A 27,628-nucleotide genomic window follows, 5' to 3' on the forward strand; every position below is an offset into this window, starting at 1 on the left:
GGAATAACAATTTTGTTTTCCATTAGAGAGCATACTTTTACAACTTCTACTTTAAAAATCACACAGGATAACAACTCTATGGCAATTAAGTCTGACAGCTCACAATTGAATTGCTAGAAGACATCACAGCTTCTCAAAACTCTCATTTCAGCCTACTTTAATGTAAGATACTTGACACGTGAGCTACACTAGAAAGTTCAGTAGGTTACAGTTTTAATTTTTTAAACCAATATCCTCTACTGGTAAGAATCTGAATGTAAATCCAACCATAACATGAACAAAGATGCTTTATGCTGAAGCATTTCTATCCCTACCTGTGGCAGTAGCTGTGACAGCACAAACGCTTCCATGCTAATATAAATGTGTACAGATTCTCTGCAGCATGCTGCTTTAGCTATATTCCAATTGAGATAAGTGTTAAAATTTTCCAGGCTTAGTGACAACAATATTTTACTTCATGGTAGCTGATCCATCATAGCTGTCGGTGTGCATGCTCTTAGCCCGTGGCAAAGGCAGGATAATTGGAGTTGTTTTGCCCTGCTTCATTGAAAACTAAGATGACTCAAATTACTTTGAGCTTGCTTCAGGGGAAGCTCGCACACTTGGACAGCTACAATGGATCAACTGACGTGTAGTAAAAGATTGGTGGGGCTAAGCCCAGTGCTGAAATAGAGCAAAACTCCTTTTTTCTTTCCCCCCCCAGCACTTAATACAAGGGCCAAACCTAACTTGAGCCTTTGAGAGCTACAACACACGAGTGAAAAGATGAATGAAAAACAACTAAAAAGCTCCTACATCTTGCAGTCTTCTTTGAGAGCAATGTTAGCCACAGAGTAACTTGAATACAGAGATGAAGATCTGGACAGAGTTACTAAGTTATCTCTGTTTCTAACTACTCTGGGTTTGTCAGCTTTGTTTTTTCCCCTCTTTTTCCTTCATCACCTTGTCCTTTCCTTTCCTGTTCCCGTCCCAGTCAGCTTCAACTACAATGCTCTGCTTTAGTAGTCTCAGTGAGCCTTTTCAAAACAGGTAAGTCTACAAGATATGTCCATCAATGCTGCCTGTTGCACCTGCATACTTTACATTTGTACACTGAATTATGATGGTATTTCTCTTTTCCATCTGCATTAAGCAAAACTAGGATTACTATTACCCCATGTAGCACTGACACTAACCCCTTACCCTATTTCAGTTTTCTCTCAGTTATTCTGTGAGTGCTCAAATTAAACCCAAATTCTGATTTATTTTTCACATACATGTTGAGGCACTCTTAACTACTATAATCCAAATATTACTGTAAGCCCACCCAACACATTTGAATTGTCCATCATTAAAATATACACCTATTTGCAATGAAGTCTTATTGGTTATCACAAGACTTCCACAAAAGAAACTATTAAGAAAAGAATTAAAACTATCTTCTAGTCATTACATGGTCATCTGACATTACTGTCTATGTCCCTTGGTACCTACTTGAACAGTATGTACTCCACGACACGTTCTGAACACAACTGCACCATAACCTGTATCACTTCCAACATAACTCCTTATTAATTGAGAATAGACGAGAATATTAATTGTTCATATCTATTACAGGTACTGTAGAGAAGTCCTATCATGTCAGACTATGCAGGAAACTGTCAATGCCATTAGAAATTCTCCTTGAAAACTGATACCGCAGAATGTGTCAGTACTTTCTGATGATGTCAGATGAGAAACTGCAGCAACAGCTAAGAGTAGAGTAGTGCTCCCTTGAGACGCCAGCTTTGGCAAGATGCACTGAAATGCTGCAAGAATGTTTCTGAAATTGAGATTACTGAAATGTAATATCTCTTTTTGAAAACTTTACTGCACACAATTCATCAAGCCAAAGCTGCGGTTCCAGGAAGAACAGACCATCTGTTTTTCTTTGGCCTTCTTTTTTTAAACCTCACCTTTAATCAGTTTTAAGTTTTTTTTCATACACTGGAATGCGAAGACTTAAGAACTGGATAAATGACTCAATGTGTCTCCTTGAAATACTGAATCCTCTGATTTTAATTATAATTAACTAGAAAATAACTGCCTCCTTGTAATACAGACTCATTAAATCTGATACCTTTAAACTTTTAACCCACAAAGGGGGCAACAAGAACTCTGGATCTATTTCCATTACCAGCTTTGCCCTTCACGTACCTTATATGCCACTTGAAGGATCCTAACCTCTCACAGACCTATTTTTACACCCCAAATGGGAAACTACTTACAATAACAAACGTGCTATGCTGAATACTGTCAAGGTTTTCAGAAACATGGAAACAGAAGGCTTGCAATATAAACCTTATCTTATACACAATTTTAAACTAAATTCTTTTAAAAAGCCTTTGAAAGATCAGAAACAAATGCACTGAAAGCAATGCAGTATATTCACTCAAATATTTCTCAAGCAAAATTACCGTTAGGTTATGATTTATTAAAATTTATGTTTAGCCAATGTATCAAAGTTTCCTAATCCTATACTTTTAGCTATGTATAACTAATCCATACAAATACATGAAAAGATAAAACTGAAAGACATGATGAAAATAGCTGGTCGAATTTCCACTGATATTATGTCTTAAATGATCAACATCTAAAAGTATTGATTACACATGCAGTGCACTGAAACTGTCTGGTTGATTTCCAAGTGATCTTCTCGCTTTTACAAGCTCATAAAATAAAACTTCTAGGTAAAAACCACAGGACGCAATCTAAAAACCCAACCCAAAACCTGACAAACACTTATTAAAGGTGTATCAAATAACACAGCAGAGTTGAGAGTGGTAAGTAAGAGAAATTCTACTGTTACTACTGAGATTCAGGGTTGTCCTCTTTAGACACCATTTTCTGCAGTGATACAGCCCCAACAAACTTTACAGATTCATCTTTTTCCATCAATCTTCAGTTAATCCAAGAGTCTCACTTTGCAATGGTCCCCTAATTATGTGGCTGTACAGAATACTTTTATTTTTGCAAGGAACTGCCACTCAAAACAACCTGACTGAACACAGAGACATGTATTTCTAAGTCCTCCTTTTAGATACACTATGATAAAACAGAAGCTTATCTTTCATAATTTTAGAGCATCAAATCATGGCTTGAGTGAAGGACGTTAAGTTTAGCTGAATTCCCTTCCTGTGTACTGAACATTAACAGTGTACTGAAAAATAAGTTATAATTCACAACATTACAACCAAAGTCCTCAAAGCCTGTCTACTGCAGAGAGCGCTTGGGGATCTGGCATTAGAAGTAGTGGGTTATAGCACTACAGATCCAGACATCCACTCTACTTTATGACCAGAAATTTTCATCCTGTAATGCAAACAACAGGAGTAAATGTCTGCCTGTGCCACCTCTACATCACAGCCCACAAAGCACAGTATGAGTTCAGAATTTTGTTAGTGGCTTAAGCTACTACATCATGAACAAAGAGGGCATGATGGTCTGCTAATATTGACCTGCCACAGATCCATCTGCCTGAGCCTACTCATCAAATGTATTAGATGTGCTCAGTGTATGCAGAGAACTGAGAATGGAATTTGAAAACAAATTAAAAAAAAAAAATCAGCCTCTAAAAACTCCTAATACTCTTTCAGGAATCAAATTTTGCCAAGTATAACTTAGCATCCAGGCTATTGGAGCTAACCTTCCAATTTTATTAAAGGCATCAACAAGCATACATACAAATGTTTTGTTAATAACAAAATATATGCTGCTTTTGAAGAGGCAAATCTACAATCTTCTGTACTATACTACTGACTTCATCTTCCATTATTGCTTTAAAAAGTTGCAAACTCAGCTGATTCCAAGATTTCAAAACGTGTTACAAAGATAAAACATTTATCTAAATATGTATTTTCTCATTTCCTGTCACGTTAAGAGAGATATCTTTTGTCAAGCAAAATTGACCTTAATGTGTGACCACTAGGGAAGAAAAAAAAAAAAAAACATTACCTAGTTGCAGTTCTTACTAAAGGCCCAGCAAGTGAATGCAATACCTTGCAACAGTATGAGAGCTCCTCAGTATGGAATCCTGCCAAAATTATTTGTTCAGATAAATGGCCTGACAAAAGGGAACCATAAATAAGGTTACTCTTTCAGCATCATAAAGTTGACGCATATCCTGCCCAAGCTAGTTTTGTATAAAACAGCAAATAAATCTAAGAGATAAATAAAATGCAGAGATGTTTTTATTTCAGATAAGTCTGCCTATTTATTCAGAAACCATTTGCACGACAGTCTTTGGCCTATCTGAAACGCTTTCTCTGAGTACGTGCAACTCAGACCTGTTACCAGCCTGCATCACTGTAAGTCCTGATTATTTCATATCCTGTACAGCATATTTTGCATAGCCAAGTTCAATTTAAAACTAGTTATTAAAATCAACCAGCAACTTTGCAATTGCCTACAGAGCTTTTTTTGTTCATCTTCACAATAGTATACGCTGGATAATGAAGAAAGAAGCTTGATGAGAGCATGTGCAGCGTGGGGTGAAATAGCACAAAAAACACAGCGTTGAAAGAGACTTTGAAAGAACTGGTAAATAATTCTTCATAATTTTGAAAAATGCTTTCAGTACTTAAAGCAGAAATATTTTTACCTACAAGCAACAACAGAAGCACATGTAGTATCTTAAAAAAGAAAAGCCTAAGCATGTAGTCCAAGCGTCCTCTGGAGATTTAAGTTTTAATCGCTCAACATGCCACATATTTTACACAAGTGTGTTTTAAAATACTGAAACAGAATTTAAACCTACGCCATTTAACAGGTTATGAACAGTGTTGGGCATCATTGAAACATATTTTCCTTTCAAATTAAAGGGTTTAGTGACATACCAAATCCCGGAATGCTTTTGAGACTGGATTTGAGACAGATTTTTTCGAGTCTGAGGTAGCTGTATCGCAGCAGGCAGTTCCACAGGAACATCCAGTCCATTCGTGTGCGATGGTTCATGATAATGACACTCCTTTCTCCAGGAACAAATCCGTCTCCAGTGACAACCACCTTGGCACCAAACACCATTTCCAGTAAGGCCTAGAAATATAATCTCCGTGTTAGGGCTCTACTCACAGAAGAAAAGCATCAGCCCATTAGCAATACAAATTAATTTGAATTGTATCATTTCACTTATTCACTCCTATCACCACTGGTAAACAAACTTCTGTTTTCTAATAAAGCAGCCAGCTTTCCCGCAGTAATAGCTGTTTAATGGAAGAGGAAACAACGATTAAACAGCACTTCTTAAAAAGCACTCCACTACAATCACTGCACTGAACTTACCGTTCCCTGTTTTTCCAAGAATACTATCACATAAGAATATAAGTGAGTCAGTATGGATTATAACTTGCCAGGTAATCTAAGGAGAGACTGGCTGCACAAATAATCTATTGCTCAATATTGTCAGGGTTGGGAAGGCATCAGAAGCTGCCTTGCTTTCTGCTTGGGACCAAATGGTCAACATGTTTAACTCCCAAAGCACAGAATAAGCCTCAAACTTGGAAGGACACAGACATGAGCCTGGGCAAACAGCTGTCTCCATTTTGCCTAAACAGCCAGTGATGCCAGAAGGTCATGTAAAAAGCATGTTTCTTGCTTTACCTGCTGTATATGGCTGTGAAGAGTCAAGTTATAAAGCATAGGTCAGTGGTTTATCAGAGGGAAAGAGTAGGCAAGAGCTACACAGTTAGTTTAACAGGGCCTGGTTTCATAACCTGGACAGTCAGACCATAAGCACATAACCAGATTAGTTGTAGTAAGTACAACTGTGAAGCCCAACAGCATTCTCTGGCCACATCCACACCATACCAAATTGCCTACTGAAAATGGTTTCTGACCCATGACCATTCCCAAATCATGCAGGGAAGTATGTGGGGGAGTGCTGGTTGGTTACAGTAAAAGACCAGGACTAGGCAAAGAATTAAAAAATAGGGATGACTGAACCTGCAACCTTTTAATGCCTAGTGGAAACACAGTGCAAAGGTACAAAATCCCAAGAAACAGATGCAGACAACAGACATTACCTAGAGGTTTGACTTGAGTCCCCTAAGGTCAGGGTCACTGGCAGGACACTGTCCAACCCAGTTAGCACAGAAAAAGAAACCAGCAAAACACAATTGGACATATGGAGGAACAAACTTACCCTTTGGCCCTAACATAAAAAGCACTTCAAATTACCTCCTTACCTTATCTTCCCCATTCTTCCTCTAAAAAAGTATAGAAAAAGAACAAAGACTGGGGATTTAAACAGAGCTCTATAAAGTAAACCAACTCTCTGTTCTGTTCATATTTCTGCCAACTCCGTGCCAAAGAACACAAGTTTCCCAGGTTAAGTCACCTGTAGAACTAGAATGACATTCTCACAATTGCAAATGGCTTGAGATCTTAGAATGAAAAGCATTATATTTGCCAAGTATTAATACTATTAATAAGTCAGCTCATTATAATTCCAGAAAAGGTGTTGCTATCAAGAGTAACTATGGGCCCCTCCAAGAGTGGTACAGGCAGCATAGCTCCAAATGGCAAAGATATCTGCTTTTCAGAAAGAAAAAAAGTAGCCTTTTTTGGGTAGTTTAATAAGAATCATATTACATATTTAACATCTAGTTAAACATAATAATGAGTGGGTGCCTCGTTCTACATACTCTAACCCTAATATAAGCCAAACTAAACTGAAACAGTTAACACCCACCTCACTGTCCCATCCTGCTGACTCTCCTAGAAAGGAAATAAAATGTGATAGCAGAGTGAGGAAGGTGGAAATTTCTTACATCACAGAGGTCAGGGTCAAAGTTTCCCTGCTGGAGTCCAACTGGTACAACAGCACTTTATTGTTTGGAGACACAAACCAAAAACCTGCTTTTCCTGACTAAGAATGGAGTAAGTGTAAGGACAGAAAACTAAAGCAGACAAGGTCAGAGCCTCAAAAAGATTGGGTGTAAAATCTTTTTGAGACTCCTTTTCTGATATGTAATAAAGATTAAACTTCTTTTACGCCAGAAGATACATACTTCTGCATACCAATATGGCATTTTACTTCAGAAAGTGAAACAAATCTTCAGTGGTCTAGAGGAAAAAAATCCCTTAGCTTTTAGAGAACAGATGAAGAAGGACACTCTCCTATTCATACCATCTTTCCTCTGGAACAATTCAGGGAAAAGCTTTGTTATTGATTTCCAAACTCATATAGTTATAAAGTTGATAAAGGTGAAGCTCTTCTTTTTCAGTTGAAATCATTTACCTCTAATTCAACTACAAGGACTAAATTCTAAGAGGATTAAGTAACAGAATGGGAAGGTTGGCAACAGTGTACAAAACAGTGGATAATTTTCCTAATGAGATAATTGGAGTAAAGTCCAAAGAAAGAGTTTACAAGACAACTCACTTAGGAAGTTTGCAATTAAAAAAAAAATAAAAATTCTTCTGTTTACTAGTATTTCACCTACTCTTCTCTGCATCTGAGTGACACTGGATGAAGATGTCACAAAAAGGCCTTTTCAAGCATAAAATTAAGACACAGCATTAGGTTACATATAAATTAAACTGTGGAAGAAGAGAGGGACTGTAAACAGGCACACAGTTTGCAACTTTGAGCTAAAACCCAAGTTTCCACAGATAGTAAGTGTGTTAGGGCCCATTTCGACAAAAGCATAAATAACTTAAAAAAAAAATAAAATCAAAAGTGTTAGTGGGCAAATTAAATTGTGGGATTACAGACAATTGCCCGAAACTTGGCTCAAACTGCAACTTACCACTGGGAGTGTGAACCAAGTGGCCACGATGCAGTCGGTGATCCAGCGATACCAGGCCGGTGAGATGAACATCAAAGGTAGAAAAGGACCGAGCATGAATATACTCCCAAAGAAACTTCCCAAGAATAGTGCAAGTACAAAGTATATCCCTTTCCATGACACCATGGCTCTGAAAAAGAAAGTTGGCATTATGTTAGAGAGACAAACTGAAATTATATAATTCTTCAAGTCTGTAAGCCCAGTTTGAGGTAATATTCCCCCTTTTTTCCACAGCTAACAACACATGATGACAGTAAACACAATCAAAACGTTCTACTTCACAGGCAGCAGCAAGAAAAGGACTTCATAAACACAGTGATTTGTAAGGTGAATTGGGATATTAAAGGGGCCATAAAAGTATCGGCTACATCATAATTTCCTCCACTTATTACAATATGCAGTTACACTCAAAAATTCTCAGCAAGCTATTTTTATTATCCAAAGGTACAAAAGAGCTATATAAGAGAACACCAGCTACATTAAACTTTTCAGCCATTATCTTTGTCATTGGTGAAGCACTAATGTTACCATTTTCTGCAGACAGGAAACTTTGCTAAACACAGGGTTGCAGAAAGTCATCTTCCCCACCTAACAAGGGTCTACGTGTGACCTCCATCACAAACCACTCAAGCCTGATGAGCATGACCAGCCATTTCAAATGCCAGTTCCCTTTCCATCCCAACAGGGCAGGCAAGCAGTGGCTGAAGCCTCCCAATCCACCCTGCCTTAGAGAACTCATCACTTTTTGAAGTCTGACGTACTTCAACTGTCCTTATCAGTTATTTTCCAACTTAACTGCACCAAAAAGCCAACAGCCTTTGGTTTTCAAGGCAGTAGTCTAGACTTGAAATATTTCAGTGTCTGTGCTATCAGCTACATCCCTTATTATAAATTGAAATGTACAGTACACTGAGCTTCTTAATGCATTACGGTAGAACACTCAGCAATCCTCCAAGCATTTGTAATAGCTACAAGCTTTCACAATTTAGCAACTACTACCAGCTATGACAAAGCAAATGTGGAAATATCAATTCTCTAAATTAGGGCCCAAAAATAGACTGTTTTCATCTATTTAGGACTCAGCCAATTGTTTATAAAATCAAAGGTTAAGTAGAAGTCACTTTTTAGTCACTTTACTGAATTCCTTTTTTGACAGGCTATTTTAGAAATTATAAGAGCTCAGTTAGACAGGACTTCAGGACAAGAAAAACAGGAAGCTGGTGGTTTGAATTTTAAAATGAGCAATGGAAAAGTAATCCATTAAGCCTCATGTACTGTAACATACATGATTCATCTCAAGCATGGTGTTGTACAATGTCTGTAGCAATACTGTTTGCACAGTAAAGTATTTGAAAGACAAGAAATGGCAACACTAGTGTTGCTAGCACACGAGCTCGCTTCTGCTACTTCATGTTCACAAGTAACAAGAAAGTAGCTCTATCTTGAGATACTTTTAGGTTTAAACAATTTCCTAAACTGTAAGGTATTTGGAGAAAGGCCGAGAGAAGAGGTCATGCAAATTTGTTAATGCAAGAAGGATACAGGAAGCTGTATTTAACTCGACTTTTGCAGCATAGTAAAACAAGTAACATTAAATACAAATGTTTGCTGATAGCTATATCAGAAAGATTTTAACACAATGAAATTTGAATTCAAACAAATGCATATTATTTACATCCTGGAGTACAGAGCCCTCGCTTTTCTACCAAAAGTAGGAACTAAATAACCAGATGTCTACACATATGCACAAGCAGGACCAATTCTGACACATCAAGGCTTGAAGAGCAACGCACTGAAGTAACAACGTTCCAACTGCCTTCTTGTATTTGTTATTGCAAACCTCTGAGGGGAAAGTTCAAAATAAAGGCAGAAGACGACAAAAAAACCCCAAAACACAAACCCAAAGAAAAACAGAAACAAGAGAAAGTGAATAGAACCCCCAAACATTAGTTGCAGCAAGACCAGAAGAAAAAGCCTTCTCCTGACATCAAGATTTGAGACCTACTGCAAAAGGCAGCAGAGAGGTTTAAAATTCGGTGTGCTTGACCTAATCAACATTTTTTGAGGAACACACTGGAAAACAACTGGAAACATGTAGGCACAGTGCTCTCAGGCACCTGGTGTGATTCTTGGAGTGTCCCGTGCAGGGCCAGGAGTTGGACTCTATGACCCCGATGGGTCCCTTCCAACTCAGGATACTCTATGATTCTATGAAAGACCACTAGTAGACAGAGAACAAGAGTTTTTTAAGCTTTAGCCACCTACTCTGGTCCTCTGTGAGGCTGCTCAGAGCCTTTGGTCATGGGTCAGATGCAATGACCTTCCCTAGGCAGACACCCCGGCTCCGACAGGCTGCGGGCAACACGGAGCTGACGCTGCAGTCCCAAATACCTGAGTACTGCACACAGGTAACCACAGAGCTAATGAGACGTCGCTCTGCCATCCTTCTAGACTCCTAGGAAAGCAATGTGGGCCATTTATTTACAGGCTGTCCTTTTCACAGTTTACACTAGTCCTTACCTCAAAGTATTGCACACAGCACAAGAGTTAAGGAAGATTATTGTTTTTTTTATTTTATGTGAAAGACTCTCTCGTAAATACTTTTTTTGTTTGTTTTAGATGAAGGTATCTGAGCTATGGAAAAGACCTGATGAAGTTCTGAATTTTCTCTTCTTGAACCAGCACTCCAGCAGTACTTTCTTTATCATTACAGTATATACATATGTGAGTTATACTGCATTCCAGCAGGCAGAACACTGTGGTGTTTATTTCTAGACACAAAAGATACCATGTGTGTTTTCAATTGATGCCATTTATCACTCTTGAAGCCAAATTTTTAGTGTGATACATACCACATTTCACTTATTGCTTCTATATAATACATTATAGATCTTTACACATGCACATATGCATTTATCTAGAATAATGGGTAGACTTTGCCTCTGAATTACCTCTACCATATAATAAAGCACCTACCATGCTAAGAGGTATGAAAAACAACTCCCTCTGAATGAATTTGAGCAAAACTGCGAGCTGAGAAGCCTGTGACAATGTGAAGAACTTACAGCAGAGAGTAACCATCCAGCTGGCTTTCTGAAAACAGTAGAGCAAGCTCATTTTAGTAAAAAGGTCAAATTGTTAATACACTCAACTCATTTGTTTTCATTTGTGGGTTCACATGCTGGAGTTACAGCCTGGACAATAGTTTACATGATTTAAAATACATCTGCCTACACAAGTCAGTTGAGAAACATTTACATATACTCTCATTTTAGCCAACAGTCGAGAATGGACAGTCATTACCCAAGGTGCTGCTGGGCATGTTTGTTGCCAAGATCACATGTCCTGGGCTGGCCAGCAGAAGAGTTGTTCTGCACAGGGAGGGCAGAGAGGAGGCTGAAGCCCCAGGATGGATTTGACACACCCACCAGACCAGGTGCACTGCTGAAACCTTGTGCACTCTCTAATTTAAATGGTGCACAGAGACAAAGCAGCTTCTTGGCTGTGAGTACAATGCACGAGTTTGTAAACTCTGCAGAGCCAGCTCTGGGCAGACAAAATAGTTAGTTACAACTTGGTGTCCTACCAAAGCTTCAGTACAGTTTGGGAATTGCCCCATCTCTGAAGCAGTACAGTCATGTTCATGCAGCGCCGCAACCTGCCTAACAAACCCTCCCCTGCCTTCTCCTCTTCCCAACAGCAACCCTTCTCCCAGCTCTGCATCCCACACCTCTCATCCCAATGCTACAATACCCCTCCCATGGATTCCCCCATTCCATCCCCCTGCAATACCAGCTTGTTTGGGCAGGTGAAGAGCAGCAGGCTCCAAGGGGCCCTCCCGGAATGGGAAGCTGTGGTGCTGAGGACTGCAGACTTGGCAAGTGGGCTCAGCTGTCGGGTCCTGCTAGGCCAGGCCATGCTCTGACACCCCTGTCAACTTGTGTTGGCACTGCAAGGGCTGTTGCACCCAGTTTACCATTCCAGAAACCTACCACTAGAGATAAGAGGGAACTGACTCTATTATCATCCTTTAGCATCCCTCAGCCCCTTAAATACCTTAGAAACAAACTGCCTCTAAGATATGTCAGCCATCCCAAATCTAACATCTGCATTCAACAAGAGAAGTAATAGCTACAAATCAATGCAAAATACATGCCTGCAACTTCAAAACATGATTAAAAACCAGCCAAATAATCTCAAAGAAGAAGGACTACTTAATGAGGACTTGTAAAATGATCTAAAACAAATGTGAAAAATCTCAAAACAAAGAAAATTGGAGCTGACTCATGTCAGAGATGAGACACCCAAGAAATGAATTAAAGGATTCAACAGGAAGTCTGAACGAATCCAAGCATTTTTTAAGTACAGAAGTATTCTGTTACTGTTGCTGGCAACTATCTCTTTCTAATCCAGCAATCACTCTCAACACTGGATTTAGCATGTATGATGGCCTCTGTGTATCTTTAAAGCCGCTTTCCATTTGCTGTGTGGGTCAGAGCTCAGGAGAAACACTCAAAATTATTTTACAATTCAGACTGAAAGCTGCAAACAGTGAGAAAGACAGCACCCTCATACTGGGCTTGTAGCTCTTCATCTATTTCATGGCAGAACTCCAAGTTATTGGGGTACTGTACTTCACATGTTCTCGTTGCCATAGCAGAAGGAAAACATGCTCTGTCTCCAGGTAACTAGAAACAATAATTCTTAAAATACAATTTTTGCTGTCTATTTCAGTTAATTTTAAAAATTCTTGGCTACAAGGGGACAAATTACTTTCCCAAACAGTTTTTGTAAACTTCATATTTATTAGACTATTTACTTAAAATTATTTCAATATTCTATACAAACAAAATGTTTGCATAGTAACATAAAGCAAATGCACCTTCCTGTGATTCGATTTTGGCTTGTTTTGCTTAACATCTAAATACTTTTATTGAAAGTATAGCTGGAAGGACAGACAAACCACAGCTTTTTGTGATGATGATTTCAAAAGGTTTTAAACAGCCTGCTCTCTACATCAAAACTTTTTTTTCACAACTGCTTCTACGGCTTGTAAGCGGGCAAAGGATGCAAAATAAGTTTATCTGCTGAGAAACAAAAAAGTTCTAAACTTAAAGGTCTAGAAATTTCAGAAGAGTCAGGACTCACCACAGGATTCACGTTTCCTTAACAGCTCCTGGCTAATTCAAAGTTCTTGTACAAATGGGTTAATTTGTCTTCCAGGTTCAATGTAAAACAAGATTTTAACCTCAGCATGGCATTAAGCAATACGACCTGACAAACAGAGCCAGCTGCCTGATAACTGGAGAGATTTTTAAAGGCTTAGTACTGTGAAGTGAGCAAATCAGGTTTTATTATACCACTGAAAAGATAAGAAATGCTCTTCAGTGCCAATAAAACAACAGTGTATTATTACTGGTCAGCATGTTTCCATTCAATCAGCACAGGCAATACAACTGTTCATTAGCCTTCAAAAACTGAATGGGGACTTCTATGCACTGGATTTAATGCTTCTTTCAGTCAAATACCAATGGAAAAGGTAAATGTTATCTTCAATTAAAATCAAGTAGAAACTCACACAGATAAACAATTATGACTTTTCCCTGACAGTTCTGCAAAGAAAGCAACCAGTTAACTACAAACTGACTTCACTTTCTTCTGCATTTCTTCTAAGCACGGTAAATGAAAGAGGTGAGCTGGAAAGTCCAGCTCCCATATTCAACTTTGCATTCTGAAACATAATTCCCAAATCATAAGACACAATTTTTAAAACCTTTGATCAGGGTGAAGTGAATTGAACTTCAAGGAGGTAGGCAAGAGGGGAACAAAACCTGCCAACTTTCCAGTTGTCTATTAAACAAGCCATCAAATCAATAACTCAAACTTTTACTTGTTCACTGTTTTTAAGGTTCCTAAGCAAAATCATCTAGACAGGAGAGTGAGCAGGCGGAAGGACAGCCCTTCCCAGCTTGTGAGGCAAATAAGAAGGGGTCTCAGCAACAAGTGAGCAGTGGTCAAGTGACAAAACATCAGCCAGGCAGACAAAATTTCAGTGGAAATGACCCATCCAGACAGAACATCTAAAGTTCAACAAAATCACACTTTTCTATTTGAGCATTTTATGCTGTTCTTCCATATCAGCATTTAAAAGGAAATTTTTATCCATTCTCGCACTCAGAGCAAGAAACTAGCTTCTATGTAGTACCATATTTAAAATGAAATTTGTTCACAGCAAGCTTTTGTAGGCTGACTCCATTGTGTTTCCAGATCTAAAACTTACCCCATCTCTTCTCACTTGTGCCTCAGTTAAAAGAACTGCAGAAATAGCAGAGGTTATAGGGGAAGCAATGACAGAAGAAAGTTAAATTATTAATTGCAGAGATATCCACTCTAATCAGTAGCCCACGCGATACGGACAAGAAGCTCCATCCATCTCAACAGACCTCTCTATGAACTACATTTTACTTCTGGATCCTTTTCTTGGGCACTTCAGTATTTTAAGGAACATACAAATATGGCACAAATCACTATCAGAGAAAAAAAAAATGAGAAGAAACAGTCACTTGACCATTAAAACCACTTCCTTTTTATTCAGTTCTTGCATTTAAAAACCTTAAAAGATTCACGTATCATAAAACAATACAGGATAGGGCAACAAGAGGTAATAATCATCACAAACCACACCCCTGACCCTGTCTAACAGTATAGCAGATATTAGCTTACACATGCCCAAAATAAAAAGTACAATACTTAATGAGCAATTTCCGTAAATATTACCAATAAAATATGATTACTGCTGCATTTTACAACTTATTTTCTCTTTTATTTGCCAAGACTTAATCTGACTATTATAATTCAATAAAAAATTTAACAGAATATTGAATTTGCTCTTCCAAGTAATTGTGTCTTTCCAAATGCAAAAACCCTGGCCGAGATCCTTTGCAGTACAGCCTTTAGGTACTGTAAGCGGGTAATTCAGTCAGGGTACAAACATCAAATCAGTCTGATGCTTTTTCACCCTCGTTTACCTGTACTCTTTCCACTGTTGCTCCAGACAACCATTACACCAATAAAGCCAGAATGAGAGCACGAGCTAAGGTATTTGAAATCATTTGTAAGATGGTGTCATGTAATAGCTACAGCTGCTTCCTGAAAAAAACTCCAATGATTTATGAAGTAGCTTGCTTCTGTTCCTTACTATAATCAGAAAATTTAGATGAATTGACAAGTTTGAGCTGCTGTAGGAAGAACTGCACAAGAGCTTTTCCTAGCAAAAGCTATCTCACTTTTTTATTATGCCTATTGCACAGACACAAATAATTTTGAATTAATTCTTCAGACCTTTCCATGCATACAGTTGTTCTCTGCAGTATCCATCAAGTTACTGAGACCTCACAAGCCTGTACTGAACAGCAACCAATATAAAAAGAATGCCCTGGTTGATAAGTCATCAGAAATAGGTTTGGCAGACAAAGAACAGCTTCCCCCATCCTTCCTTTAAACAAAAGAAACAAAAAAACCTCCAAAGTTTTGCAACAAACATGGAACAGTGGTCAGTTTGGGGGGGGTTATTAGATACTTCATGTAAAACCAGCAGGTCAGCTCCAGGCCCAGTCTATTTTTCAAAAAAGTTACATGCGATCAACAGCTGGCAAATCTAAATCCCCTGGTTTTCAAAGTCTACAGCAAATCAAAAAGCTGACCAACACTGATGGATAAGAAATCCAAGTGAAAATTATGAAAAACAGATAAAATGTTCCACTTTGTAATTCGAGATGTTACAAACAAACCAATAAATCAATTTTTTTTTTTCCCTGCATAAGAGCACCCCAACACTTTAGTTCAGAGCTATTCTTCATAGGGAGGGGTGGCACTTATAACTTCAGAAGGACCTATTTCACAATAAAATCCTCAGCTGGGGAACACAAATAAAGGACTCCAATGTTGAAGAACAGTTACTCAAATACAAAACTAGTAGTGTTCAGTGGAGTATCTTTAAATCTCTGCCACTGGCATTAAACCAAAATCACACTCAGGGAAGGACAAATCCATGAAACTTCTAATGGCTTTTCTACCCTCACCTTGACAGAATTTTGTCATCAACTTAATTCAAAAGAAATGCAGGAGCGGTGTATGAACAACACTCATACAGCCTGTTCAACATGCTATGAAAACCACTGAACATCACTAACGGTATGACAGAAAGCTTATGCTGACTCACAATATTCGAAGAGTGCAATTATGAAAATACAGAGGGGTAATGCAAAAGCAGACTTCCAGAAGCCCTAAGCAAGCTACTCAACCTGGAAAAAGTTTCACTGAAACCTTTGTATTTGTGACCAAAGAGCTCTCTCATTTCTAGAACAGATTATGTTAACCCAAACATTTCATGCTTTTCCAGTTATAATGTGTGGTACAAATGAATTTGATTCTGGGTAATACTACAGCATAGTTGGGGTTTTTTTAACCAACACAGCCTTTTTCTTTTATACTATGACAGGCACCACCTGTAGGGCAACAGTGATTTTTAAACTGGTTTATACCTTTTCCCAGTAGCATGTTACATGCTATAAAAGTTCAGCAGGTCCCCAACAGCAAACTTACTGAAGCCAGTGAGTCTCCACCTAGAATCAGTTGCAAGATCAGATTATGAATTTTATCTACTCTCAGAACTGGTAAAAGGCTGAAAAGAAAGACTAGACACTTATCTTCATTTCCCTACCATGTAAGTAATTCTGGTTCAACAGCACTTAGATGAGAAATGGAGAACACTGTCCACAGACAAATTTGTGTTACTATATTTTTAATAATAATAAAGATAAATTGCTATTATCAATGGCATATAACTCAGCCAAGCCTCTGAGCCTGTGCAACTGCCTCAGGCTTTTTGAAACGCATTTCCAAAACAAATATCAAAGAAAAAAACCATTTGCAAATAACATTAAAAATGTCCTAGCCATTTAATTGGAAAATTCCATTTGAGAACTTGAAATTTTGCAGGGCTGCCTTTATGTCAGTACACAGCACTGAGGCATACTTACACGTCAGCAAGTATCACAAGTTTATAACAACTTTAAAAGCCACATAAATTGTAGTTTTCTACACGTTGGGCTTACAGCCTGGCTGCTTTCCAAGGTAAGCACAGAAGAAACAATAGATCAGTTACCTGGGAGGCTCTGAAGCAAAAGAAGAAAAATACAGTAGTTTTGCAGAAAATTGACAAACGTTTCATTCCCACTGGAAGCAGCAGAAACAGTTTATTTGCATTTGCTCCATTTCCGGACATGAAATCCTGTTTTCAATCTATTATGTTTTGATGTACATCAACATCCAAAGTGTTATGGTCAAAAACCACATGTTGCCAAACTACTGTCCCACTATCAACTAATAAAATTTCTACTTCAAGACCTTACAGTAAGAGAGGAAGTTCTGCTGTGCTTTTCAGAGTGTTCTAGACAACAGCCTTCAAACCTCATTTGGCAACCTCACCAGCAGGATCAGTCACCAGCGTATCTGGATATTTCTAAGGTTACATTACAAACCACTGCTAAGAAGTGTAGCTTTACCCCCATCTTCAGCTCTGTAACTCTTTCTTTCCACCAGCCACAATGGGAAGCGTCTCTCCTCTGACAGGACTCCAAAGGGATGTCCCCAGGGCTTCAAGTGGATCCAGGTCTTCAAAGCCATTTCTAACAGAGCACTGCATTTCACAGGGTAAACCACCTGCATGGTGCTGTGCGTAGATTCAAGCTTTGCCCAGGAAGATGCAGAACTGAGCTGAGTTCATCTGTACTTGAGATAATAAAGCTCTGTGTCTCAGCAGGGACTCTCAGCCCATGCACAGCAGCAGGATGATGCAGACATGGTGCCTCTTGTGCCAGGGCTACTGAATCTGATTTTATAAAACCCATGCCATTTTTCTTCAAATCTAAATGCTCTCAAAGCCAGAAAGTGTTTTATCAATATAGTATAATAAAGCAACTCATGTTCCTTGTTAAAGCTGAATGGCTTTGGCCCCTCAAACACCTAGAAAGATATGAGTGATCATTTAATTCTTACTTGTAAATTTTTTTGCATTTACCTGCAAAGGATCCAGCGTTATTGACAAATGAATAACAAAATATTTTGCATGAACATTTATCAAGGTCATTTTAGCCTGTAACAAATTACCAGTATAAACAGCTAAATAAAGTAATTCAATGTTGAGGCAACCAGGGGAGTTATCTGCCAGCGCTTATGCAATACTTTACTGAGCTGCCAGACAAACTGAAAAAAGCAACATCTAAGACCAAGACTTTGAGCTTTTTATTATGTAAAATAGTAGCTCATTTGAAACAGAAACTCAGTTTCTAATAAAATTTGCCAGAACTGAAAGGAGCTTATAAAAATAATTAAAAGTGGTTTAATAGGTGTATTTCCCATCACAAAGACCAAGTGAATGTTACAGTAAGAATGGGTTTCAAGTCAGCTGCAAATACATTTGGCAGCTGCAGATTCATCAGACAGACATGCTGTGGTATACACATAGATGCAAGGCAATCCAAGAACAAAGTATCCATGAAATAATTACAGAACAGCAAGTGACCTAGTCAGGGAAATAACCTATTACAGCTATTCAGGGACTACCAGATTTTACACATGTGAGCAATCCTCTGGCTTAACAAGAACAGGGAGGAAAGAAGGAAATCCTCACAAGAACTAAAGATAAAGAGCCTCCCAACACGCACTTGGGGCATTGTTACAGACCAACTGACCCCTTCCAGTCTCTTACTCAGTACCACCAATATTGCTATGAAAGTGCCTTAGAAGCTGCAAAGTGATAGGGGAAAAGAAGAAAAAGGCAGAACAACTTTTAAAAGACTCTGATCACTGAAGCAAAAAATTTTTTGGATCATTCAGAAAACTACGCTGCTCACACCTAGAGAATGAGAGGCCAAAAGATAAAACCCTGACCTACACCAAAACTGTCACGTGGAAGATAAAGGAGACAGGTGACAAGGTAGAAATAGTCTCAAGAACATTACTGATTGGTATGCACTCTTCCACTTAAAATAAATAACAATGAAAACGAATTCTAAGAGGAAATGCAATGAGTCAATCTTTGCACTAGGTAAATCATATCCAAAAAAAGGAAGATATTATCCAGAAATATCCAAATCGGGAGTCTTCTCAGAGCAGTTTCTATAGTCATGAAACATGTTCAGCATCAGCTGTATCTAGATTTTTCTTTAGGGTCAGAAAGATTTAGAGTTAATGACCTAGCAATTCATTTTAAGGATTTTTTTTTCCCCCCTCTCTTGCTACAAGAACCTCTCTTCCAAGATCTAGCATTCTCTCAGTTATTTCCAAGTGGGAACACACCCTGTCATGTGTTTCCCCTTTTACCAAGTGCCCTGACCTTTCAGGAAAAAGATTATAAAAAACCACAGAATTCCTGGAAAGAATCTGTTCTTTCTGATTAGCATACTAGTATCATAGACACAGAAGAAAGAAAGCTTACCTTCAAGGTATAAAATATGCTCATTAATAAGTGAAGTAAGTGGGCAACTGACTAAGGATATATATGAGAAAGCACGTACATCTTTCTAGCTGCATTTGTAGAAGAATTCTCAAATTCAATCACAGCTCTTGAAATGCATTTAATGAGTTCATTGCAATGGGCATTGTGGACGTCATATTTTTATTGGGGAAATTATAAATCATGGACTTGTCAAAAATAGATGGTTATGACATTCCACTCCCCTCTCTTCCTCATCAGCTTGAGGATTTCTCTCCCTGTGTTTTCTGAAAATAAACACATTGCTGAAATTCTCAGTGTGATTCCCAGTAACCAAAGGACTGTATGCTTTTACTTACTGGGACACTTTTCATTCAAACACTACAGCCTCCAGAAAATGAGTCCACCTCTGGTATGACTGCAAGGTATGCTGAAGTTAAAAAAAAAACACAAAGTTAAACACAGAAGCACCAGCATTAAAATAACAGCACTGACAATGAAATATTCTTTTGTTCCAAAGCTACGTGACATTTTCATCTAAGCAAGGAAGAGACAACTATCTTATTTCAGAGCTGAACATCTAAGTATAGGATATTTTTGTTGCCAGCATGACCATCAAGCAAACAGCTGGACAAGCTCTTGATAAGAGGAAGAGTAGTGATAGGAAATGATGCAACACAAGAACCAAAGACCTGATATGACACAGTCTCACTTGAAGCCTATTAAAACCATTCCTTTATGGTATCATAAGTAAATACTAACAAAAAAATGGAAACTATTTAGACAAACTGTAGAAACATAATCTTCATCAAACAAGGGACAGCAAAATTGTTCCGACTCTTTACTAAAATGTTACGAATTAACTGGCAGTTGGGTCAACTTCCCATCTTTCCCAAAGGTATAAAACCAAGACGACTTGCAGGGATGCTGCTTTCCAAGCTCACAGGCAGAATGAATAGCATGGGAATTCCTATTCTAGTAGAGGCACCAAATCAAGATGCTCTCACTCCTGTATGTCTTAACTCATACTGGGTGTTAAACCTAATTCTCTACAACGGCACTGAAATAAGAGCCCCAGTGACAAGTAAGGTCCTGCCCTTCACAGTTCTGACTTCTCCCCTCAGCAGGTCCACCTTGAACAACAACTGAGGCAGTAACACCTCTGAAAAAGTTAGCTGTGATTATTAAGTTAAAAACTCCAACTTTCACAGGGGAACATATATGGACACTTCTGAGTGCTTCCACTCTTAACACTAACATAGTAAGTACGTACTTTGATATGAATTTCTGTAAGAGCACTGGCTTTCCATGAGGGTAGCTCTTAATATGCAGTTGGCCCTAAAACCTCTCTACAGAAATGCACAAAGAATTACATTGCTTAATTTAAAGATAATTAATACATTTGTCATAGCTTAAATAGAAGATAAAAGTTTGCAACTTTTATTATGGTATCTACAAATACACTGAGAGAAAAATCCCTGGCTGCTATAGTATCAGTTATATATTTGGATTAACATAGATAATAACTTAGAATGAGCCTATTTTTCTCTCAAGGCTAAAACATATAATTTTTAATTTTATGTAAAGTTGCTTAACATTCAAAATTTTCTTCTCATACAAATCATTTTCACCTGCTCCTGCTCTTTTTCCAGATTAACAGCCTGAGAGAGAGGACAGAAAGAACCAAAACAACACAGAGCTGGGAATAAAGGAACACAGTGTCAAAGAGGAAGCCTAGAGCTATTGGGAAGCCCTGTATTCCACTTAAACAAGGCAAAACAACGTGCCTTCTAACAAAGACAATTTGAAACAAATTACAACCCAGAAGATTAATGCACTGACTCAGGCGTAGATGAGCCTGAATTTTCCACCGCCCATCTTTCCCAAGAATCCTTGTCTAACTCACAGAAGGAAGGGTAAAGCTGGTTGTAAAAGTTTTCAAAATGCAGTAAGGAGTAAATTTGAAAACAACTTGAGGAAACATGGATTCCTGCTGAGCACAGAGTTTTCAACAACAGCTAAGATTTATTATATTGAAATTTTTTTCCAACAAGCTACAACAACGTGTGTTTCCTTTCCAATTCAGCCACAGCTGAACATTTTATTGAACCATTACAGTAAGAAAAGAAGCTTTCACAATAACTTTAAAAAGCTCTCTTCTTTTGGGATCAAACAGATATATTATTAAAATAATGCCAGTAAGAAGAATCAATCATTGGACTAACTGATGTCAAAGATTGCTGAACAATTAAATCCGATTGGTGACTTTGATGCATTGATGCAAACTTCAGAACAGAGTATTCAGGAAAGAAAACTGAATACAAATGTTTATGAAACAACTCTTTGAGACTTTACTTTCCCTCTGTTCTGGATCTGCATATCAAGAAATGCAAACAAACTTCTTCATCAATATTTAGAAAAGTTTTATGGGCAATGCATACAGTAAATTCAATTTTTAATAAAGACATTACTACCCATACTTACTATGCAATCAAAGCTTTCTTTTAATTTGTTTTTTTGGGTTTTTTTTTTTTTTGCTATAGAGAATTGGAAACAGGAAAAACCTCAAAATTGACATCTTTGCTAATTTCCATTGTAAAAGGTAAGCTAGCAATAGTCACCAAACCCAGCATTTTTAGATTCTCTCCCACCTTCACCAGTTTAATCATATGACAAATTAACACTCTTTTTAAAGAGAAAATACATAACCAATTCAATAAAATTGCAATGTAATACAAAACCAATGAAATAACCATATAAACTCTGTTTGGAAGCACCTGTCTGATCCTGTACTAGTTCCAGCATGTGCTGGTCTTTGATATATTCCCATCCCAAAGGATGTGGAGGCAAAGTTGCAGTTGTTTCTTTGAAAGGAATACCATTAAGGGATAAAAATAAAAAAATTCAAAGTGTCAAGGTTTTATTATGGACCAACCTATTTTCTAACAACATCAGATGAACATTCCCACTGATTTCCTTGCAGAAAGCAAAACACTTTTTGTAGAACACTACAAATACACAGTATTTACAATCACATAATCTTTATTATTTACATAAGCCCTTTTTAAAACCTCTCTTTGTAAATCAGATCTAACTCTAGTACTTAGTTTTATTTTATCCTTTTCCATTTTCTTTTTTCTTCTTTTTTTTTAAATTAAACTTTGCTCCACAAAATCATCAGCAATTATGCTTGGTGGAATGGGGTAAGAAGTTCACACAAAGCTCTCTCACTGCATAGGCAGTGGTGACAGGCTTTGTTAAATATGCGTTTTCTCACCTTAAAGATATTTCACTGGAAAGGCCTGAGCACAAGAAGAAAAAGAAATGGTCTCTTGGCAGTATGTATAAGCTGCCATTATTGTGATGAAACATTAAACCACAAGCAGCTTCCACAGCGAGACCTGCTTATGTAAAGCAGCACATTTCTTCAAGTGTTTTAGCTTAAATAGATATTAAAGTACTTTTAAGAATTGCCTTATAAGTCAGCTTTCACCTCTTTTGTATGTATATTACAACACAATACTGTGTTTTTGGAGTAAGGGTTTGGTTGTTTATTTTTTTTCTGAATCTTTTAGAGAAAAGATTAAATTGAAAAGAAATTAGCTGCCTTCTGCTTCCTACCAGCAAAGTAGTACAGACTTTTTAAAATCCTGGATCAAAAATACCTTATGCAATTTTGCATTTGCCAAGCCTAGTACCAATCCATCAAAGGATTTCTTTCATTTCATTTTGGGCATTTACATAAGTACCTTAAGTTAGGTCACTGGAATTATTCCCCTCATTCTGCATCCCATCTCCCTCCATTCAGTAGGTTCATCCTATAATCTAATTTCACAAAAGAAAACTTCATTTTCTCTTCCTGTGAAGCAGCAAATATACACACAGCTTATTTTTCTGGAGGCTTGATCTACGGGGGGTTAATATTTTAGATCTTCTAGGTAAAATTTGCAATCACAGCAGGAAAAGCAAAAGAGACACTTAACCTCAGGAATGCCTCACTCTCCTCACATCTTTGTGACATTAGAACCCTCCAAATGGAAATTACTATGCAGTCAATATTTTTTCAAGTTCTTCTTCTGAGAAAAGGAAGTGAAGAACAATGTACAAGATGCACTGGAGGAATTTCCTGTTAGGAATAAAAGGTTTACTAAAAGAACATGCAACTATTCCTGGATTTCTAAACAGAATTTCAGCAAATAATGAAGTTTAGCCCTTTCAAGCTGTTTTAGAGTTCAGTTCAAGAGTCAGGTCATCAGACTCCCTAACACTGACATATGAAAAGGATAAGAAGTGACAGTAAAATTACCATTTTTCTCTTTACATACAAGAAATGACTAAACATGCAGAGTCATAACAAGTTTCAGTGACTGAAAAAAACCTGTTTGTACAGTGAATTGCTTCTGCCAAATAGCTCCCTCTTCAGTTTTCTTTCAATTTGATCCTGTTGACTTAAACATACAAAAGAAGATCCTTCCATTAACGTCACCAGTTTGGAAAAACTGTGTTAAATTGAGGTGCTATTTTCATTATCGTGGGCTTGTCCTCCTCAAAATTAAAAGCTGTAAGATATCATTAGATCATTTAATCAAATGTCCATGGAATGCTATTGAACAATGGTTGGTTGCCCTGTTTGAAAATACCAGCATGTGATGTCTCACATATCCCAGTATTAAGCGTTGGCCCATATTTTGATATAGTAGTTTTGCTTCTATAAAGAGAATTGCAAGCTAACCATGAAACATCAGTCTTCATTTAGATAAACTGGACAGAAGTAGTAATATATCATGAACAGCCAAGGAAAACACACTACAAACACTACTGAATTTTCATATAATCATATGTATCCAAAGACCACTGTAGGCCAGATGCACACTGGACAAGCACTGCTGTGAGAGTTTCAGAGTTCTATTTTCAAAAGGAATTATAAATGAAAATAAGTAAGCTACAAATATAAAACACACACACAAAGATTCTTTACTCTCTGTGGTGTGAGGGTAAGCCATTACCCCCTAACAGACCCATCTAATATGTTACTAATGCCATAAGCACTCCAACCTCCTGCTCCATACACTCTTTATATACAGATATATATTGTACTTTATAATAGGCTCTACTAGTCCTTAATAATGGACTATTTAGTACAGTCATCAAAGTGGTAACATCTTAAGTGTCACTTGGACTCCAAAAATCTTGTTCCTTTTGTCATGACAGTTATGTTCAGTGGATAATTTTTCTCCTGGCTCAGGAACAGCCACATTTGACTATATGTAATTCAAAAGAGCAAACAGTGACCAAGCCCAAAAATTGAGTTTTCCTAGTTTAACAAGGGACTTTCTGAGCATGCATCTAATTAAAGAGAAGTTGACTTCTCAACAACTACTCCTTACATCTATTTGTACATTCAGAGACAAGAATATAAACAGAAGATTGCAAAGCTTTTGCTCATGGTTCCTATCCGGTTGAACAGTAAAACAGCATCTATCAGTACTTAGATGTGCTGATACCCCAAAGCAAGCTATGAATTTATTTTTTACACATGGAAATGCAGAATTAAAAGTGAGCTGCAATACATCAATTTATTCCTGGATGGAAAATTCACTTCATTTTAGAAAGGGGAACTAAGCCAGCATTGCTATAGCTGAGGAAATTGCCACTTTCTCTCAGTATTTGCAAGATTCTATCAGGTAATAGATGTAAGTTAATGCAGGGCAGATTTTTCTAGTTATATGGGGGTGGGAGGGTAGGTAAGAGTAGTTTTATATTTTTCATTATTTTGCTTTAATCTTATTTTGGATTTCAGTTTTCAGTTTGTTTTTAAGACACCCTTTAAAGTACCAAACTTGCCTCAAATGTAGTAATTTATCCAACTAGAAGAAATTATGCTATTAATGATATGAAAAGAGCCTAGCTAAGAAGTCAGCTTAATTTCTCTACAAAATAAGCTCCTTTTTCATAAAGGATGAAGACATTAAACCATGAAATAATCAACATTAGGAGGACTGCACTGCTTATGAGCAGAGCAGATAGGTATGTTTCTAATTCAAGGTTCTCTATTTGGTTGCTTATACATTTCAAAAAAGGAAACAGCTAGTTATAGAAGAAGTAGTATGTGTTCATGATCTACCAACACGTAGATCAAAACTGAATTAACTTCTGCAGGCAATTTTACAGTATTTACGCTTCATTTTCCAGTAAATTAATAATTTGGAATTTAAATAATTCCATTTGTTTCACTAGGGACTTCACATGAGTTTTCAAAATACTCAGATCTCGTGAATAATATGGTTTATCTGAACCCTGGAAGGGGGTAGGGAGAGGAGGGGTGTTAATACACTGCGGGGAGCACTCAGATAGTTTGGTGATCTGATCATACAAACCTTTATGGAATCAGATATTCCAAGAAATGCTGCCAAGATCTTTAAGAGTTTACAACGCTTCAAATGCATTCATGTGCTATACTGAACTCCAGTTGCACTAGAGGAACACATTTTTGTGGATATTTCTAAAACAGAGGTAAGCCCTATCTTACAGGTACTACAAGAAGCCGGAAAGTTGGGGTTTTTCCCTTGTAAGAAAAGTTATATTGTAGAGCTTTAAGCATGTCCAAGAATTTGGTCAGACTAGAAGTATTCACAGTAAACACAAGTATTTATGGATTCCATTCATGAGTAGCAACGACTGCGGGTTGATGAAAGACTGGCACTCTCTCAACCTTTTGCATCTCCCACATTGGACAACAAAAAGTAGCTAGCTACACAAGTTTTCAATCCAGAAAAGGGCTGCCTTCACAACTTAGAAGATGGCCAGCGGCATTTCAGGGAATGAGTTCTAGAGAAGTCTATATCCAGCAGGGAGTACACATCAGCATGAAATGAAAACTGCAAGCCAGAAGCTATGAAGCCATAATAAATTCCCTCACTGACCTTCTTCCATCACAAGATCTTTGCAAGCATTAACAGATTTCTGTTAAAAATAAAACATCCTACTTCCCACCATCTCTTCCCTCACACAATAGATCTGATTAATATCTGTTTTCTGTGGAAGTGTACTCCTTGCCTCCCATCTTTGTGAATGGTCTGTACAGAGAAGCTAGAGAAAAGAAGGAATCTGTCCCTATGGATAATACACTGCAATGTCCAAGCACTCAGAAGACAGAGTAAAACTTCAACACTGAATATATACCCTTGCAAAATCCACGTCACACTGTGCAGGAAAAAGTTACCAACTTGTCTTTAAAAAAGAAAGAAAAAAAAAGCCCAAATTATGGACTTAAAAAGGAATAAGAAGGAAATGAGTCATGGGGAAAATTTCAGGGAAATTTCACATGAAAAGGAAACCCATGAGCAATTTCATAAAGTTTTCCATGCTCAGTTGTCCATCTCCCCACTCCCCCCCGCCTCTGCCCTTTCTTTTTTCTTTCCCAGAGGCTTGATGGAAGAGGACAGACCTCAAAATACTTTTATTTATTCTGCTATTAGAGGGATAACAAAACAGAGAATAGGCCACAGTGTGCTCTGACACTGAAAAGATTTGTCTGCTGCATCTTTTTATTCATGGAATAAAAAAATGTATTGCATCAAGAACTGGCAACTACAAGCATTCAAAAACTATGAATCAGATTGCCAAAACCCAAACACATTAAATAACCATTCCGTTTCCAGTTTTCAGACATGCTGTCAGGAAATGAATGGTTTCTTTCTTCTCCTACGTCAAATGGGCAGGTGGAAAATTCCCAAGCACGTTCTTCTCATGGCTATGTTCTCAATCAGCTGGAAAGCAAATGTGTCAAAGTCCCAATAAGGTCATTTGGATTTATGTCTTAGTTCCCTCCCTGACACTTGGAGCCAGCCTTCTGTCTTTGCTCATGCACTAAAGAAACCAGAAACTTGGGACTGTTCAGATGTAGAAGGCAGAAAAAGATCCCTAGAGATGGAAAGAGGTCCTCAACATCCCTACTGTCAACTGTCTTTACTTAAGCAAATTATCCTCTTCCTTCTGTAAATATCTTAAGTCATCACCTAATTAAAGAAAGAAAAGCAAGCTGCTTTGCTGTTCCAGGTCAACATACATTTTTTCAGTGGAGAGCACAACAGTTTGGAGAGCAGATGGAAACACCTGCCAGAAGCTCTAAAGGGCACTGATCTTCCTAGCTCTTCAGAAGACTGAGGCACACTGCTCTGATCGATACATTTACCTGTTCACATGCTTACAACCTTTCCAGCTTCTAAATATTACTCAGAGTCAGTCTTGACTCTGAACACGGCCCAAGAAAAGGCTTTCTCAAAAAAAGTTTACCACAAACATAGTCTGCAGGGTAATTTGTCTG

General features: G+C 37.7%; 1 protein-coding gene across 4 annotated transcripts in view; it reads right to left on the reverse strand.

Moving 5' to 3' along the window:
- The window catches only part of LCLAT1 (lysocardiolipin acyltransferase 1), a 115,621-nt gene that overhangs the window by 68,569 nt on the left and 19,424 nt on the right, over positions 1-27,628 (reverse strand). For 2 of the 4 annotated variants that reach the window (XM_051783593.1, XM_051783594.1), the window contains 2 exons: positions 7,767-7,935; positions 4,854-5,052 (listed from right to left, as the gene is read on the reverse strand). In XM_051783593.1, the coding sequence (XP_051639553.1) occupies positions 4,854-5,052; positions 7,767-7,931 (364 nt within the window). In that variant the 5' untranslated portion in view covers positions 7,932-7,935. Of the gene's footprint in view, positions 1-4,853; positions 5,053-7,766; positions 7,936-12,953; positions 13,039-19,661; positions 19,681-27,628 lie in introns of those variants that run through there. The other 2 variants (XM_051783595.1, XM_051783596.1) reach the window with 2 other exon arrangements.

This window comes from Manacus candei, unplaced genomic scaffold (genome assembly GCF_025592945.1).
Source record: "Manacus candei isolate 608988 ecotype Guabito, Panama unplaced genomic scaffold, ASM2559294v1 h1tg000017l, whole genome shotgun sequence".
In the NCBI taxonomy this organism is placed as follows: domain Eukaryota; kingdom Metazoa; phylum Chordata; class Aves; order Passeriformes; family Pipridae; genus Manacus; species Manacus candei.